The 19080-nt window shown below is 51.0% G+C and overlaps 1 protein-coding gene across 6 annotated transcripts in view; it reads right to left on the bottom strand.

The window, feature by feature from the left end:
• Positions 1-19080, bottom strand: part of RTEL1 (regulator of telomere elongation helicase 1) — a 46828-nt gene that overhangs the window by 18417 nt on the left and 9331 nt on the right. For all 6 annotated transcript variants that reach the window (XM_070419571.1, XM_070419572.1, XM_070419573.1 and 3 more), the window contains exons 3-10: positions 18644-18839; positions 18234-18327; positions 17570-17651; positions 17281-17341; positions 14438-14513; positions 13729-13813; positions 5015-5080; positions 3435-3585 (exon numbers count right to left, since the gene is read on the bottom strand). In XM_070419571.1, coding sequence (XP_070275672.1) covers positions 3435-3585; positions 5015-5080; positions 13729-13813; positions 14438-14513; positions 17281-17341; positions 17570-17651; positions 18234-18327; positions 18644-18839 — 811 coding nt within the window. The remainder of the gene's footprint in view (positions 1-3434; positions 3586-5014; positions 5081-13728; positions 13814-14437; positions 14514-17280; positions 17342-17569; positions 17652-18233; positions 18328-18643; positions 18840-19080) is intronic.

The raw sequence follows: 19080 nt of genomic DNA on the forward strand, positions 1-19080 counted from the left end.
CGGAAGCAGGAAGGGCGGGTCATGAGGCATGGCTGGGGCAGGCCTGAGCCCTGTTCAGGACACTGCAAGGCCAAAGCTATTTTCCTGATGATAATGTGAGTGACAATCACACTATCCCATTTGCCTTTTTATCTCTTGTTATTTCATAACTAGAGGCCCAGTGCCCAAAAATTTGTGCACTCGGGGGGGTGGGGAGGTCCCTCAGCCCAGCCTGTGCCCTCTCGCAGTCTGGGATCCCTCGGGAGATAACGACCTGCTGGCTTAGGCCTGCTCCCGGGTGGCAGAGGGCTGGCCCAATCCCTAGGTGCAGGCCCTGGTCGGGCTCAGAGCAGGGCCGATTGGGGAGGTGGGGTGCCACCCCCTGTCATGCACAGAGCAGGGCGGATCGGGAGGTTGCGATGCCACCCCTAGTCACGCACAGAGCAGGGCCAATCAGGGGGTTGGGGCGCCGCACCCTGTCACACACAGAGCCGCAGGGCGATCAGGGGTTTGGGGAGCTCCCCCCTATCAGGCACAGAGCAGGGCTGATCAGGGGGTTGGGGCGCCTTCCCCTGTCACACTGCTCCAGGGGCCAGGAGGCCTCGCGGCTCCGCTGATCCTGGTGCTTGGAGGCATATTACCCTTTTACTATATAGGATAGAGGCCTGGTGCACGGGTGGGGGCCGGCTGGTTTGCCCTGAAGGGTGTCCTGGATCAGGGTGGGGGTCCCACTGGGGTGCCTGGCCAGCCTGGATGAGGGGATGATGGCTGTTTGCAGCTGGTCACATACCCTTCAGGGTGGGGGTCCCCACTGGGGCGCCTGGCCAGTCTGGGTGAGGAGCTGAGGGCTGTTTTCAGGCTGGCGGGTGACTGAAGCTCCCAACCTGTCCTTTTTTTCTTTTTTTTTTTTTTTTTATTCTGGGCCAGCTTTAGCTCTGAGGCTCGGCTCCAGCTCTGAGGCCTCCGCTGCTGAAAGCAGGTTTCTGGCCTTTGTTTACCTTCTGTATTTGAAACAATGTTGCGATCCTGCTGGCTGAAGCCCGTCTGACTAAAGCAGGTTTCTGGGGTTTGGTTTAGCTTCTATATTTGTAACAATGTTTCAAACTGCAAGCTCAGAGGCCGGCAGCAGCAGGCGGGGAACCTGGCTTCCTCCGTCACTGGAGCAAGCAAGCCTCCCTGTTCGCGTCAGCTGACTGGCTGCTGGCCGCCATCTTGGCTGGCAGTTCATTTGCATAAGGATATGCTGATTAGCCAATAGGAAGGGTAGCGGAGGTACGGCTAATTACCATGTTTCTCTTTTATTAGATAGGAATATACATACAGTGCAATTTCCAGAGGCTGCATGTGGGAGGCGGATAATGACCCCCAACACGTCCAGACCCTGATCCCCGGAACCTGTGAGCATGTCACCTTTCATGCCAAAAGGGCCTTCACAGGTGGAATGATGTTAAAGGACCTGAGATGGGAGATCATGCTGGGCCTTCAGGTAGGAGGGAGGCAGAGGGTCAGAGGAGAGGGGACAACAGAGCAGAGGTCAGAGGGTCGTGGGGCCCAGGGCTAAGGATGCAGCACTTCTACAAGCTGGGAAAGGTCAGAAACAGGGTCTCCCAGAGCCCCAGGAGGAAGCCGGCCCTGCCAGCCTGTTTGGGACCTGTGAGAACCACGGGAGAATCAGGCTGTGTTGCTTTAAGTCACTGAGTCTGTAGTGACTGTCACAGCAGCAGCCGTGACCAGGACCCGGCTCGATGGGGCTGCCACAGCAAATCCAAAGCATAGTGTGAGGTGCACCTTTCTTCCATCGTGCCAGACATTAGAGAGATTAGCCAAACTGTGAAACACTGTCACTCTTCTAATTTTTAAAAAGTATTTTTCGCCTAGCCGGTGTGGTGCAGTGACTGAGGGTCGACTTATGAACCAGGAGGCTGTGGTTCAATTCAGGTTGTGGGCTCGATCCCCAGTGCGGGGTGTGCAGGAGGCGGATAATCAATGATTCTCTCTCATCATTGATGTTTCTATCTCCCTCTCCCTTCCTCTCTGAAATTAAAAAAAAAAAAAAAAAAAAAAGTCTGAGCCTCAGGCCTCAGTCTGAGTCTCTCTCTTTTGTTTTTTTTAAAATATATTTTATTGATTTTTTACAGAGAGGAAGGGAGAGGGATAGAGAGTTAGAAACATTGATGAGAGAGAAGCATCAATCAGCTGCCTCCTGCACACTCCCCACTGGGGATGTGCTAGCAACCAAGGTACATGCCCTTGACTGGAATTGAACCTGGGACTTTTCAGTCCACAGGCTGACGCTCTATCCACTGAGCCAAACCAGTCAGGGCCAGTCTGAGTCTCTTACCAAGATTTAAAAATTAAATAAAAAAAATTTTTAAGTTTCCATTTTCATTGCTCACACAGTATCCAGAGACATAACTCACATAAACCACCTTCAGCCAGATTTAACGTAAAGGGTCCTGAAGCCACAAAGATTGAGAACTCCAGCGCTAAACAAACAAATGCCATTTACAAACTCTCCATCTCCCAGGGCAGGTGTGTGTGTGGGTCAGGGAGGCCGGGGACGCGCCAGGAGGGCAGTCAGCGTGGGTGAGAGGAGAGGGGCCACCTGGCCTGCTCCCTGCGCAGCCCGTCCCGGTTTGTGATCACAGAGGGACGAGGACACTAGGCTGTTCACACCACCTGTGCCCCACGCCCATGTGAGGACACAGAACACCTGATCACGTTCACAGCATGAAGCATGAATGCTAAAAAGCCTGGAGCAACTGCTGGAAACACCACCACAAAGTAGGCTGGCCTAACAAACCTGGAGTCCTCGTTAGCCACTAACAAAGGCCACGGAGAACTTGTGGACATACTATCACATCCATCAAACGTTTCGCCATAAACCAAGATTACTGCTGCCCGGGGAAAACCCTGGGAACAAACCTAGGAGTAGGTGACACGTGGACCATGCTTGCAGATCATTAAAAACGTCTCCATGGCCCTAGCTGGTTAGGTTCAGTGGATACAGCGTCGGCCTGCAGACCTAAGATCCCCAGGTTCGATTCCGGTCAATGGCACGTACCTTGGTTGCTAGCCCAATCCACAGTCCTGGTTGGGGCGAGTGTGGGAGGCAACCAATCCACATGTCTCTCTCAGATCAATGTTTCTCTCACTCTCTCTCTCCTTCCCTTCCACTCTCTCTAATAATCAACAGAAAAATATCCTTGGGTGAGGATTAATAAAAAACCACGTCTCCACGGTTAATACACTTGTTTTCACTTTTACACAGCATACGGGCTGGGAAGGATGAAAGGTCTTCAGAAAATGCCAGAAGGGTTGGGCGGAAGTCCCCTGCCTGTGAGGCCCTGGGAAGTCTCTGGAAGTGTCCCCAGATGCCAACGTGCAAGGACCCTGGGCAGACAGCCTCTGGGGGCAGACCTCACCCGTCCTCGGTGTCCTGCCCATAAGCTCACCTGAGTTGGCGTCTGCGCTGAACTCCAGGCGGAGCTCCCCCTGCTGCGCTGCCCTACTCTGTTCCTCCAGGATCTGGTCAATGACGTCCAATCCAGAGGCCACATCGTGGGGCGTCAGGTCAAAGGACGCCGACTCCTCGCACATCTTCTCCTGAGAGGCCAAGCACGCAGTGTGACGTGAGCAGGAGCTGGGCCTGGGGAGCTCCAGGAGGCGGGGCCTGGGGGTGCAGAGCTAAGGAGAGTGGGGAGCCCAGCCCTACCCACAGGCTCTGAAGCTGGGTCACAAACATCCCACGATAGCAGCCTACCCACTCAGCACACTAACCCACTCAGCAGCCTACCCACTCAGCACACTAACCCACTCAGCACACTAACCCACTCAGCAGCCTACCCACTCAGCACACTAACCCACTCAGCAGCCTACCCACTCAGCACACTAACCCACTCAGCAGCCTACCCACTCAGCACACTAACCCACTCAGCAGCCTACCCACTCAGCACACTAACCCACTCAGCAGCCTACCCACTCAGCACACTAACCCACTCAGCAGCCTACCCACTCAGCACACTAACCCACTCAGCAGCCTACCCACTCAGCACACTAACCCACTCAGCAGCCTACCCACTCAGCACACTAACCCACTCAGCTCACTAACCCACTCAGCTCACTAACCCACTCAGCACACTAACCCACTCAGCTCACTAACCCACTAAGCACACTAACCCACTCAGCTCACTAACCCACTCAGCACACTAACCCACTCAGCTCACTAACCCACTAAGCACACTAACCCACTCAGCACACTAACCCACTCAGCTCACTAACCCACTCAGCAGCCTACCCACTCAGCACACTAACCCACTCAGCAGCCTACCCACTCAGCACACTAACCCACTCATCACACTAACCCACTCAGCAGCCTACCCACTCAGCACACTAACCCACTCAGCTCACTAACCCACTCAGCAGCCTACCCACTCAGCACACTAACCCACTCAGCAGCCTACCCACTCAGCACACTAACCCACTCATCACACTAACCCACTCAGCAGCCTACCCACTCAGCGTACTAACCCACTCAGCAGCCTACCCACTCAGCACACTAACCCACTCAGCAGCCTACCCACTCAGCAGCCTAGCCCAGACCAGTGTTTGAAGCCACTTCGAGCAGCCAACACTTCCTAAATGCAAATTTCCCATTAAAATCTAGATTTCTGGCTGCTCTCAAAGTCAGATCTGGTCCATGGGCAGGAAGTGCCTGGAGCTGAGTGGGGCTGAGGGCTGCCACCCACACTGGATACCAAGCCGTCGTGGAGCCGCCCCCGCTCCAGAGCATGAACACGGCTGCCTAGCAGCCTCCCTCCCGGGCCTGGTCAAGGCCACTGCTCCTGGGAACACAGGCCCTGGCAGAGGCCACATGCTGACTGGGGGCGCAGGTGACAGGTCTGCTTGGTCCTGACATTCAGGGCCACAGGGGCTGGGACACAAAGGTCTATACTGGTCTCTGCGGGGGAAGAGGCAGAGGGAGGGAGGGAGGGAGAGAGGGAGGGAGGGCGTGGGGAAGGCCACCAGCACTCACCACATTGTGAGCTTCATCAAAGATCACCACTGTCCCCTTCAGGTCGATACCCTGTGCCCGGCGACTCTGCAGGCAGGGGAGAGGATGCAGGGCTGCAGCGGAGCGGGGCAGCCACTGCCCCTCAGGGGCCCCTGGAGGCCAGGAGCAGAGGCTCAGGGTGCACAGCCCTGGTGAGCCTCAGTCCCATACCACCTGGGACACACGGCAGGCCCTCTGATACCTGCTGCTGGGTGGCGGCGAGTTGTAGCCACCGGGCACTGCCCACCACCACTGAGCTGGACATCAGGTGTGTGTCCTAGTGACACGTAGCACAAGGGAGCAGGCCATGACCCTTTGCCACAGCAGGCTAAGCAGCCACAGAATGGAGACCACCCAGCACCTGCCACGGGGTGCACTGGTGGAGGTGTTTACACCCCAGGTGGGGGGGAAGTCACCTGCAGAGGGGTCTGGCATCCGTACTTCTTTTCAGCTTAATCTTAATTCTCATAAAATAAAGTGCCCATTTTAAGTGTGCCATCAAGAGGTGACATCCCCGCCGTATGACCCCCTCTTCCTATGAGCAGGTACCAGGACTGTGGGGTCAGGCAAGGGGCTCCTGTGTGGGCGTGCTCTCCCAAGCCCACGCATGTGGCTGCGTGGAGCACAGGTCACCCCTTCTGATTGCTCGTAGCTGTTCTTGGGACACCAGCTGTTGATGGACAGGGCTGTCCCTGGCTTTGGTGAGCGTTAAACTTGCCGACACCAATTTTAGGTCTTCTGACTTTCAGCCATTTCAGGGGGAACGCAGGGCCACCTGCCTGTGGTCTTCGTGTGCAACGCCTGAACATTTTCTCTTTTTATAATTCTTTATTGTTGACCATCTCCAGCCCGCCCGGCCCCGGCGTTCACCACCCTATTGTCCCTGCCCATTGGTTATGCATATTTGCACACAAGGTCTTTGATTGGCTACCTGCCACCCACCCACCCTCCCCACCTTCCCTCTGAGATCTGCACTCTGTTCCATGCTTCCATGTCTCTGATCACTCTGTTCATCAGCTTATTTTGTTAGATTCCACATATGAGTGCAATCATGTGATACTTGTCTTTCTCTGACTTATTTCACTTAGCATAATACTCTCCAGGCCCCTCCATGATGTCTCAAAGGGTAAGAGATTCTTCATTTTTACTGCTGCATAGTATTCCATGCTGTAAATGTACCACAGCTTTTTTATTAACTCGTCTACTGATGGGCACTTGGGCTGTTTCCAGATCTTAGCTATTGTAAATTGTGCTGCTATGAACATATGATTCTTTCTGATTGGTGTTTCAGGTTTCTTAGGATGTATTCCTAGAAGTGGGATCACTGGGTCAAATGGCAGTTCCATATTTTTTGAGGAAACTCCATACTGTTTTCCATAATGGCTACACCAGTCTGCATTCCCACCAGCAGTGTAAGAGGGTTCCCTTTTCTCCACATCCTCATCAGCACTTGTCATTTATTGATGGTAGCTATTCTGACAGGTGTGAGATGATACCTCATTGTTGTTTGATTTGCATCTCTCAGATGATCAGTGACTTTGAGCATTTTTTCATATGTCTCTAGGCCATCTGTATGTCCTCTTTGGAGAAGTGTCTATTTAGGTCCCTTGCCCATTTTTTAATTGGGATGTTTGTCTCCTTTTGTTAAATAATATGAGTTCCTTATATATTTTTGATATTAGCCCTTTGTCAGATATATTTTTGCCAAATATGTTCTCCCATACAGCAAGCTCCCTTTTCGTTTTGTTGGTTTCTTTTGCTGTGCAGAAGCTTTTTATTTTGATGTGGGCCCATTTGTTTATGTTCTACTTAGTTTCCTTTGCCCTAGGAGATGTATCTGTAAACATATTGCTACGAGAGATGTCTCAGATTTTGTTGCCTATGGTTTCTTCTAGTCCTTTATCCATTTTGAGTTTATTCTTGTGTATGGTGTAAGTTGGTGGTCTGGTTTCTTTTGCATGTATCTGTCCAATGTTCCCAGCACCATTTATTGAAGAGACTCTCTTGTATGCTCTTGCCTCCTTTGTCAAATACTAATTGAGCGTAATGGCTTGGGTTGATTTCTGGGGTCTTTGCTGTGTTCCACTGATCTGTATGCCTGTTCTTGTGCCAGTACCAGACTGTTTTGATGACAGTATGACTTGAAATCTGGTATTGTGACTTCTCTGGTATTGTGTTCTTCTTTCTCAACATTGTGCAGCTATTCGGGGTCTGTTTTGGTTCCATATAAATTTTTGGAGTATTTGTCCTAGCTCTGTGAAATATGCCGTTGGTAGTTTAATAGGGATTGTGCTAAATCTGTAGATTGCCTTGGGTAGTATGGACATTTTAATGATGTTGATTCTACCGATCCATGAACATGATATATTCTTCTACTTATTTATATCTTCTTCTATCTCTTTTTTCAACATACTATAATTTTCCAAATACAGGTCTTTTGCTCCTTGGTTAAGTTTATTCCTAAGTATTTTAATTTTTTTGTTGTAATGATAAATAGAATTGCTTTAGTTTCTCTTTCTGAGAATTCATTACTGGTGTATAAAAAAGCCATCGATTTTGAGGGGATGATTTTGTATCCTGCTACACTGCCAAATTCATTTATTAAATCTAGTAGTTCTTTGATGGAGTCTTTAGGGTTTTCTATGTACAATATCATGTCATCTGCGAACAATGAGTTTTACTTCCTCCTTTCCAATTTGGATGCCTTTTATTTCTTCTTCTTGTCTGATTGCTGTGGCTAGGACTACCAGTACTATGTTGAATAGGAGTGATGAAAGCAGACATCCCTGCCTTTTTCCTGTTCTTTGGGGAAATGGTTTTAGTTTTTGCCCATTGAGTTCACTGTAGGTTTGTCATATATGACCTTTATTATGTTGAGATATGCTCCCTCTATTCCCACTTTGCTGAGAGTGTTTATAAAAAGTGGGTTTTGGATTTTGTTGAATGCTTTTTCTGCATCTATTATATGATTTTTGTCTTTCAATTTATGTGATGTATCACATTTATTGATTTACAAATATCGTACCAGCCTTGCAACCCTGGAATAAATCCCACTTGGTCACGGTGTATGATCTTTTTAATATATTGCTGGATCTGATTAGCTAATATTTTGTTGAGGATTTTAGCATCTATGTTCATCAGGGATATTGGCTTGTAATTCTCTTTCTTTGTAGTATCTTTATCTGATTTTGGAATTAGGATGATGCTGGCCTCATAAAAAGAGCTTGGAAGTGTTCCTTCCTCTTGCAATTTTGGAACAGTTTGTAGAAGATAGGTGTTAGTTCTTCTTTGAATGTTTGGTAAAACTCTCCTGCGAAGCCATCTGGACCCAGGCTTTTGTTTGCTGAGAGTTTTTCTCATTACTGCTTCTATTTCTTCAGTTGTTATTGGCCTATTCAGGTTTTCTGATTCTTCGTGATTCAGTTTTGGGAGATTGTATTTTTCTAAGAATCTGTATATTTCATCTACATTGTCCACTTGTTGGCATATAGTTGTTCATAGACTTTTCTTACAATCCTTTGTATTTCTGTGGTGACGGTGGTTACTTCTCTGCTTTTGTTTCTGATTTTATTTATGTTTCTTGATGAGTCTGGCAACTGGTTCATCAATCTTGTTTATCCTTTCAAAGAACCAGCTCTTGGTTTCATTTCTTTCTTTCTTTTTTTAAATATAGATTTTATTGATTTTTTACAGAGAGGAAGGGAGAGGGATAGAGAGTTAGAAACATCTATCAGCTGCCTCCTGCACACTCCCTACTGAGGATGTGCCCAAAACCAAGGTACATGCCCTTGACCGAAATCGAACCTGTAACCCTTGAGTCTGCAGGCCGATGCTCTATCCACTGAGCCAAACCGGTTAGGGCTCTTTCTTTCTTTTTTAAGTCTTTATGTTATTTATTTCTGCTCTAATCTTCTACTTACTCTGGGATTTTCTTGTTGTTCTCGTTCTAGTTCTTTAAGTTGTAAGATTAAATAGTTTATTGCTGATATTTATTGTTTTTTGAGGTAGGCCTGTAGTGCTATGAACTTCGCTGACAGGACTGCTTTTGCTGTGTCCCAGAGATCTGAGGTTGTTGTGTGTTCATTTTCATTTGTTTCCAGGAAGTTTTTGATTTCTTTCTTGACCTTGCTGGCAACCCATTCATTGTGTAATAACATGCTATTTAGCCTCCATGTGTTTGAATGTTTTGGGGTGTTTTTACTGTAGTTGATTTCTAATTTCATTTCATTGTGATCTGAGAAGATGCTTTATATGATTTCAATCTTTTTGAACTTACAGATACCTGTTTTGTGTCCTAACATGTGGTCTATCTTTGTGTATGATCCATGCGCACTTGAGAAGAATGTATATCCTACAGCTTTGGAGTGAAATGTTCTGTAAATGTCAATTAAATCCATCTGATCCAGTGTGTCCTTTAGAGTGACTCCTTAATTTTTTGACTGGAAGATCTATCCAATGAAGTTAGTGGAGTGTTAAAGTCCCCTACTATGACTGTATTGTTGTCAATCTCTCTGATAAAGTCCTCTAGAATTTTTTAATATATTTAGGCGTGCCTATATTGGGTGCATATATGTTTACCATGGTTACCAGTATATCCTCTTGTTGGAACAATCCCTTTAGTATTATGTGACCTTGTTGTCTCTTGTGATGGCCTTCATTTTGAAGTCTATTTTGTTGGATATGAGTATTGCTACTCCAGCTTTTTTTCTTTTTCGTTTGAATGGAAAATTTTTTCCCATCCCTTCACTCTCATCCTGTGTGAGTCTTTTGTTCTAATGTGGGTCTCTGTCTGGTAGATAGCAAACAGTTGGGTCATGTTTTTGTATCCATTCAGGTACCCTATGTCTGTCTGTCTGTCTATATATATATATATATATATATATATATATATATATATATATATATATATTTTTTTTCCCCCCCAGAGAAGAGAAAGAGGAAGAGAGAGATAGAAACATCAATGATGAGAGAGAATCATTGATCGGCTGCTTCCTGCACACCCCCTACTGGGAACTGAGCCCTCAACCCAGCATGTACCTTTAACCGGAATTGAACCTGGGACCCTTCAGTCCCCAGGTCAATGCTCTATCACTGAGCCAAACTGGCTAGGACTACCTAGTCTTTCTATTATTATTATCTTAAGTTTTACATATGTCTCCTTTTTCCCCAATTGCCCCCCCCAACCATTCCCACCCCAGGCAAGCCCCCACCGCCCCAGTGTCTGTGTCCATTGGTTATGCTAATATGCATGCATACAAGTCCTTTGGTTGCTCTCTAACCCCCTTACCTCCCCTGCCATTTGTCCCAGGATCTATTTTTGTTCATCAAATTGTGTTGATCGTTATATCCCACATATGAGTGAGATCATGTGATAGTTACCTTTCTCCAACTGGCTTATTTTGCTTAGCATAATGCTCTCCAGTTCCATCCATGCTGTTGCAAATGGTAAACGTTCCTTCTTTTTTATAGTGGCATAGTATTCCATTGTGTAGATGTACCATAGTTTTTTTAATCCACTCATCTGCTGATGGGCACTTAGGTTGTTTCCAAATCTTAGCTATTGCAAATTGTGCTGCTATGAACATATGGGTACATACATCCTTTCTGATTGGTGTTTCTGGTTTATTGGGATATAGTCCTAGAAGTGGGATCACTGGGTCAAATGGGAGCTCCATTTTTAACTTTTTGAGGAAACTCCATACTGTTCTCCACAGTGGCTGCACCAGTCTGCATTCCCACCAGCAGTGCAAGAGGGTTCCTTTTTCTCTACATCCTCTCCAGCACTTGTCGTTTGTTGATTTGTTGATGATAACCATTCTGACAGGTGTGAGATGGTACCTCATTGTTGTTTTGATTTGTATCTCTTGGATGATCAGCAACTTTGAACATGTTTTCATATGTCTCTCGGCCTTCTGTATGTCCTCTTTCATAAAGTGTCTACTTAGATCCTTTGCTCATTTTTTGATTGGATTGTTTATCTTCCTTTTGTTAAGTTGCATGAGTTCTCTGTAAATTTTGGAGAGTAAACCCTTATCTGAAATAGCATTGGCAAATATGTTCTCCCATGCAGTGGGCTTTCTTGTTGTTCTGTTGATGGTTTCCTTTGCTGTGCAGAAGGTTTTTATTTTGATGTGGTTCCATCTGTTCATTTTCTCCTCAGTGTCCATTGCCCAGGAGAGGAGCTGTGTGGGTAAAGATATTGCTATGACATGTTTGGTATTTGCTGCCTATGGAGTTTTGTAGGATTTTTATGGTTTCCTGTCTTACATTTACTAGTAAGTCCTTTAGCCATTTTGAGTTTGTTTTTGTCTATGGTATAAGTTGGTGATCTAGTTTCATTTTTTTGCATGTATCTGACCAAATTTTCCAGCACCATTTATTAGAGAGTCTTAACTCCATTATATGCTCTTGCCTCCTTTGTCAAATATTAATTGAGCATAATGGCTTGGGTCAATTCTGGGTTCTCTGTTCTGTTCCATTGGTCTATATGTCTATTCTTGTGTCAGTATCATGCAGTTTTGAGAACCATGGCTTGGTAATACAGCTTGATATCTGGTATTGTGATCTACCTACGTCTATTGACTGGAATATTTAACCCATTTACATTTAAGGTTATTATTGATAGGTACTTATTTATTACCATTTTAATTCTGTATGCCTAGGTGTCTCTATTTCTTCTTCTCATTACAGCAGTCCCTTTAGCATTTCTTGTAATGCTGGCTTGGTGGTGATGTACTTCTTTAGCCTTTTATTGTCTGGGAAGCTGTCTGTTTTGAATGATAGCCATCTGAATATGGTAATCTTGGTCTCAGATCCTTGGTTTCCATTACCTTGAGTAATTCGTGCCATTACCTTCTGGCCTGTAGAATTTCTGATGAGAAATCAGGTGTCAGCCTTATGGGAGCTCCTTTGTAAGTTTGCTTTTCTCTTGCTGCCTTTAAGATTCTCTCTTTGTCTTTAATTTTTGGCATTTTAATTATGATGTGTCTGGGTGTGGGCCTGTTTGGGTTCTTCTTGCTTGGGGTTGTCTGTGCCTCCTGAACTTGTGTGACTTTTTCCTTTACCAGATTAGGGAAGTTTTCTGCCATTATTTTTCAAACACATTCTCTATCCCTTTCTACCTTTCTGACGCTTCTGGCACACCAGCTATTTGAAGATTGTTATGTTTTATGTTGTCCCACCGCTCCCTTGAGGTGTCCTCTTGTTTTGTTTTTTCTTTTTGGTTCTATGATTTTTTCAGCTCTGTCTTCTAATTCACTGATTCAATCCTCAGCTTCCCCTAATCTGCTGTGTATTCCTTCCAATGTGTTCTTTATTTGTGTTATGTCATTTTTTATCTCAGACTGTTCTTTTTTCAGTTACTACATTTTTTTTCATACCGTTGAGCATTTTTACCATCATTACTCTGAACTCTGTTTCAGATAAATTTCTTATCTCTGTTTCATTTATCTCTTCTTCTGGTGACAAGAGCTACACATATTTTGGGCACAGCCCTTTGAAAGACAAATATACCAGGAGTACTTTCTCCCTTTCTGTGACCTGCCCTTGAACTTTCTTAATTTTCCTAACTCTTTCAAAGACTCAAGGCTTTAAATCGTGGTGAAGTCCCATTGATCGATTCTGTCCTGTGTGGGTGGTGCCCTGGTTGTCCAGGTGAAGAAAGCTCCTGACCACTGCAGTGAGCCCAGGTCTCCAGGAGGCTCAGCTTCATGCCACGGGAGGTAGTTAAGTCCTGGGGGAGACCCACTCTTCCAAACAGACATCCAGCTACTCCAGTACCATTTTGGGGGAGAAACAAACAAACAACCCTTCCCTTTCCTTTCCCACAGAGATATCTCAGCCAGTCTCTATGGGTCTGTCCTGGAATCGATGTGCATGTGTCTGCAGTGAGTCCAGGAGTCAGGAGTGGGAGCTCCACCGGCCTCTTTGTCAGAACTGCCCTGCTCTGAGATCATTACGTCCAGCTGAGATATCACTGCCTTTGGGTGCCCAGGCCCAGTCTCCAGGTTAAAAGCAAGACTTGGGAGAATCATGCACAATCCTCGGCAAACCACCACTCTCTGTGCCGGAGTCCGGCCTCGCGGGGCTCCTGCTCCTCCCCTGCACCCTCTCCAGCACCCGCTTCAGCAGCGGTTCCGGGCTGCTGTTCCTGAGGCCATGGCCCTCGTGCACCACCAGCTCCCGTGCAGACTCTGCGGGAAGTCAGAGCCCACAGGCTGGCTTTCCTGCTGGCTGTCTCCCCGCACCGAGACCTGTGCCTGGCACAGGACGCTGTCAGCATGATCCCTGGGGCCCAGTCGATGCTGAAGCACAGGGCACATCCACGGTGCTTCCATGACATGGAGCACGAGCCGCTGGACACAGGGGAGCGTGATGCGATGCCCCTGCATTAAAACAGGAGGGCATAGCACCCCAAAGGCCAAACATGGTGACACTCCAGTCCAGGGCTAAAGCTGACTGCCAGACGAGGGCAGGGACGGTCCAGCTGCAGCCCTGCGGTCTCCTTGCTGCCCAGCCAGCTGCTCGGAGCTGGTCACAGTGAACCCTGACCAGTGTGGGACACCAGGTCCTCCCACACATCTGGTGGTCTGAGCGAGTCTCTAGCCCCAGAAGCTGAACCAGCAGAGGCTAGACAGCCCCTCACAAGCCCAGGGACACCCGGGGTCAGGAATCATCCTATGTGGCTGAGGCCTTACCTTGGCATCCAACAAGTAGTTATAGGGCATGAAGATGATGTCAGCCTGCTGCTTCAGATTCCGGGACAGGTAGTATGGGCACAGCCTGGGGCACAGGGGGAGGACATGAGCCTCACACGGCTGGGGGTTCAGGACATGCATCAGCAACCCTGGGCCGCAGTCTGAGGCTGGGCTGGATGCTGCATCCTCTGATGGGCACGGGGGTGGGGGAAGTGGAACATGTGTTCAACTCTGGGAGTGGATCACCTATTTACAAACTTACAAAAACAAGAAAACCCCAACCCTGTTCTGAGTAGACCGGTGAGGGACTCAGAAACAAAAAGTCCTGTCTCATCACAGCATGGAGCCCTGATGCTCAGAAGTTTCCAGCGACCATCACAGAAGCAGCGGGTAAGCGTCCAGTGGAGGGCTGAGCCCAAGGCAGGAGGGTCAGCACCGCGCCCCTTGGCCCCCCAAATCCAGACCACAGGAGCACAGTGGGCGGTCTGCTCCCCAGCAGTCACTAGTGAGCAGGCTGAGTGCAGAGAAGGAGGGCAGTTCCATTTCTCTCTCTATTCCTCAGAATCGTTCATGTTTTTTATACTGAACAACTGTTAAGTTTCATGATTAAAAGATGAAACAGGAAAGAAAAGAAATGTGTGTGTGTGCAGGCGGCGGGAGGTCCCAGCCTGGAAGGCTATGCAAATGCGACCTGAAGGGAGGGACTTACTTGTGCTTGTTCCCACTCTTGACCAGGTCCTCGATGTCCAGGATGGGGGTGGCCAGGTCCTGCTCCAGGCTCTTTTCTGGGGACACAGACAGGAGTAAGCACACACCCTTTGGTCCTGAGTCCCCTGACCTCAGGATGGAATAGCTCCTATGAAGCGGGCAGAAGGTGTGGTCACCCCAAGATGATCCCTCAGGGCAGGACTGGGGTGCCCAGCCACCTGGTCTCATTGGAGAGAATCCTTGACCGATGGGTCTCAGGGCTCCCAGGGAGGGTTCTGAACCTGAAGTGACCCCAAGGGAGTCCTGCTCTGCACCCCAGCCTCCCAACTTGGGGCACAGGAATCTGCTGGGAACGACTCTAACCCAGGGAGGCCAGGGGCCTGGCTGGCAGGACCAGAGGTCTGTGACAAACACCCAGAGTCTCGGACAGCCATATGTGGAAACAACCCCTGGCTCACGGCCCTCCTGTGGCAGGTATCGGGCCAGCCCTAAAGTGCAGAGGCCAGAACACACTGGGCCTTCATCAGTGACACAACCCCAAGTACCCCCAGGAATAGCAGGCGAGGGGGAGGAGGAAGAGCCATCCACTCCACAGCGCCATAGCAGCCGACCAGCAATCCGCAATGCTGGGTGGCAGGCCAGCCACCAGCTCAGCGACCTGATGAGGGGGCAGCAAGGAGGGCACCCCAGGCTGACTGGTGAGGAGACGCTACATGTGCCCCTCACCCCAATGCAGGCTGGGCAGGTTCCAGCTCTGCACCTCTCCTTCCTCCCACACAAGCCTCCCCTCCTCCCAGGCCCCCCTGGCCTCTCCCCACTTCTCTCTCCCTTCCAAGGGCTGCGCAGCTGCTGGAGACACCCTCACATCCCATGGGCAGGGGCAGGGGAGGCTGAGCCACATCAAGGACGCTCACGTTTATGGTGAGTAGACCCAACAGCACAGGCGGCAAGAGCCAGGCAGAGCAGGTGGGCTGGGGACCAGGGAGGAGACATGAAGCCCAGAGCCAGCAGGCCAGGTGGGGCGGCCTCCCTTGCCTGCCACGCAGGACCTGGGGCAGTGGGGATGGGGCCGCAGCCCACGGGCCAGCACACACCGAGCTGGCACTGCCTCTGCTGTGGGCAGAAAGTTCCCCTCAGCTCCCACCCCTTCTGACCTCCTCCCCTCCCTGCTCAGGGACCCTCCAGGGAGGTGGGGGGCAGTGCAGGTGAGGGACCCAGCAGGTGAAGGCTAGGCCAGCAGAGAGGGTGAGCTGACCCACAGCAGCTGGGAAAGGTGGCTGGAGTGGTCCCCACCCAGTGCTGCTCAAGGCTCTGGCACATGGCACCTGCACCCCGCCTCCTTTACCAGGGACGATGTGGACAGGGAGGCAGCCCTGGGGGACAACTCCATAAACCTTCATGGGTACAGTGCCAGGGCCCACGCAAGGCTGGACTGAGGTGGGCGGGCTGCGAGCAGAGGGTGCACCAAACAAAGGGGAAAGAATGCCTCCCGTGCAACAATACCCACGGACCCGAGCAGATGCAGGCAGCAGGGCAGTCTGTGCTCTGGCGGGGCCACGCCCCTTCACTGCCTTCCCCAGTGTCCTCATTGCCACCAGACCCCAAACTAGCAAACAAAATCAGGTGAGGAGCGAGTTCCAGGAGCTTGGGTCCACGTTTCAGGCCAAGCTCTGCAGGAGATGCCCGAGGAGGGCCTGAGCCCATGCCCACATCGGGCACACACTCCACCCGTCTCTCCAAGAGGCAGGGCACAGGACACCGGCTGGAGGAGTGGGGGCCTCTGGCACAGGCCTCTGGGAGCAGTGCCGTCCTGACCCTCTTCCAGCAAGGCCCACACACTGGGCACTCCACACCCGGACAGACGGCGGCCGCTAATGCCTGGAGAGTGCTCTGAGCCCATGTCACCTCTGCGTTAGGGTCTGAATTTCAAACCTGAGGCAGGAAACAGAGGGAACCTCGACCTCCCCACGCCCCCCACACCACAGAGCCCTGACCACAGACAGGAAACTGGAGGCCACTCCGGAGGCTGTCCTGCCACCGCCTCTGGAAGAAGCCCGACAGACAGGAGGGGCAGCCCCAGTGGAGAAACAGATGTGGAGGTGAGGGCACTAGTGCCGACCCCTGCACTCTGGGCAGCAACGTCAGCAACAGGAGACGGGCTTCCCAGGCCACGGGCACCTGCGTCACACACATCAAGCCGCGCCAAGGTAGGCTGCTGCCACCAGCCCTGGGCTCATCGCTGCACTCATCTCTTCATGAAGCATTCACCTCACAGCACACGGGCTGGAGGAGTTGCTGGGACTCGAGAGGCCACACCCACGCTGTGACACATCGCAGGGAAAGGACACACTGCAAACTCCCCAAAGGGAGAAGTACGCGGAGGGGTCCAGGAGCCCAGACACAGTTTCCAGAACCCTCCCCGCCATCTCCCCAAGAATGAGCTGCGGCAGACTGCGGAATGCCGCGCCCGGGAAACCCACCAGGCTTTTTCCTGGGGTCACTCCCAGAGGGAAGTGGATACTCAGCAAAACCCACATTGTTTTCCAACAGTTTACACTCAGGGAGCCCCTCCTATCAGGGGTGGTGGGGACACGGGGGACCAGCCTTGCCCAGCCCGCCTTTCTGAGATGGCAGCCTCAGGCCCACATGTGGTTCATCTGCATGCGACCCAGCAGAAGTCCCCAGTTAGGAGCAAATGCCGGGCACCTGCCTCACCAAGCTGAGTCCCAAGGGGCAAGAGCCATCAGGCCGTGAGGCCCCGAGCCCAGCCCCAAGGCTGCACGTGCTCTCCTCCCCGCTGCTGTGTGCTGACAATCTGCAGGAGCAGCCCCCGGCCCCTCTTACCTTCTACGTTGTTGTAGAAATGACAGGAGCGACTCGCCACCTTCTTGCGGCACAGGTGGATCTGGGAGGGAAAGGACATGTGGTCCCAGCTTGCGTGATGGCCAAGAAAGGGCAGAGCACTGGGCTGGCCAATGAGTCCGCTGCCGATGGTGGGAGCCCTGTTCCAGCCAGCTCCACCCAGGCAGCTCTTCACCCTCTATCCCCCACCCTGGGGCACAGCGAGGGCTCTGAGAGCAGCAGCACCACCTTGAACAACCAAAGAGGACAAGCGGGCGGCCCAGGAGCCCACCTGCATGTGGTTACTCTCCTGCTTCTTCACCTCGGGGTGGATACACAGCTGCTCCCGGGAGCCCAGCACACACACCCTGGGCCTGGGAAGAGAGAATCGTGGGGCCCAAGAACAACAGGGCAATAGCCCACAGTGCCACCCAACAGCCTGAGCTGTGTGGGCACATACGGGGAGCACCAGGAAATCTGGTTCACGTAGGCAGCCAGAGGGAGTAGCCATGGCCAGAATATACCAGGCTTGGGAGGGGCTTTCTCCAAGGGGCCGGGGTGAGCAAGAAGCAAGAAGCCCAGACTGGGACTGGCAGAAGGGAGGAGACTCGACAGCACCCACGTGCTCGCTCACAGGGAGGCAAGTGGGGCAACAAGACTCCTGCAGCTCTGCTGCTGGACCTGGGCAGAGCCTCTTTCCCTCACAGGTGCAGCTGCGATGGCCACACCACAGCTAACACTGCAGCGCCTGCAAGGAGCTCAGGGTGTAGACCAAGGTCAACATGTAGTCAGAGCTGCTTTCTCACAAGCAGTGGGCATCGGAGACCGCCCAAGTATGCACGGAGCACAGCATGCCCTCAGGCTCGGTCGGGGCAGAACACTGTTGACCACTGCGTTGAGGCCATCCCCCCGCCCCCCCCCCAATTCTGCGGCAGGGTGAACGCTGCCTGACCCACCGGTAGGACGTGTTCCGAAGCTCGCCGATGACCTGTGTGAGTTGCGAGTGGGTCCTGGAGGCATAAATGATCTTTGGGATGTCCGCGTAGCAAGCTGCCCAGGCAGAAGGAAGCAGAACAGAGCATGGCTCCATGAGACAGCGTTCTCATGTGCTGTTAACACAGGGGCACTCAGACAGCTAAACATCAGATACCTGGTATCATACCAGGAATGGGTGAGGCGGGCATCTGCAATGTCCTAATACAGCTGTGAGGCTCTGACCCTAGTTTGCAGCCAGGATGGCGGGAGGTGACGTGGCAGCTACAACACGGCCTGCTCACTGCACTCAAGGGCCTCACGTGTCCACTCTGTCCCTTCCCCCCTTCCTTCTGTCCCTGCATCCATGCGGGAGGTCGGGCCAGGGGCTGACCTGTGGCGTCTCCCTCTGAAGCAGCATTCCCCCAGGAAGACAAGGGGCGATCGAGGAAGAGATCCCTTTGGGTCCTCTCAGCAATCTTGCGGGCGGAGATGGCATCACGGAGGTGCTCCCGCCAGGCCAGCGTGCTGCAGAGAAGGCACAGGGTCTTCCCTGTGCCCGTGGGGCTCTCCAAGACGCCGTTCACTTTCTGAATGGGAAAGCAGGGGTGAGGTGAGGCAGGCCACACTACCCACCTGAGACAGGCCTGCAGCTCTGCTCAGGCAGAGCCCACCCACCAGGGGGCAAAAGTCCCAAGGGACACAGGACTGTGAATAATCCCATAGGACTACTTCCACTCTCAGACCATGAGGTCAGGCCGGCCCTGGTTAGCAAACAATACACAGAGCGTTTTCCAGCCTCATATAAAGAGCAAGGTAACTAATTAGGTG

Source organism: Myotis yumanensis, unplaced genomic scaffold (genome assembly GCF_028538775.1).
Source record: "Myotis yumanensis isolate MYYU_CA2020_CCGP unplaced genomic scaffold, mMyoYum1.0.hap1 SCAF_7, whole genome shotgun sequence".
NCBI classification, from domain to species: Eukaryota; Metazoa; Chordata; class Mammalia; order Chiroptera; family Vespertilionidae; genus Myotis; species Myotis yumanensis.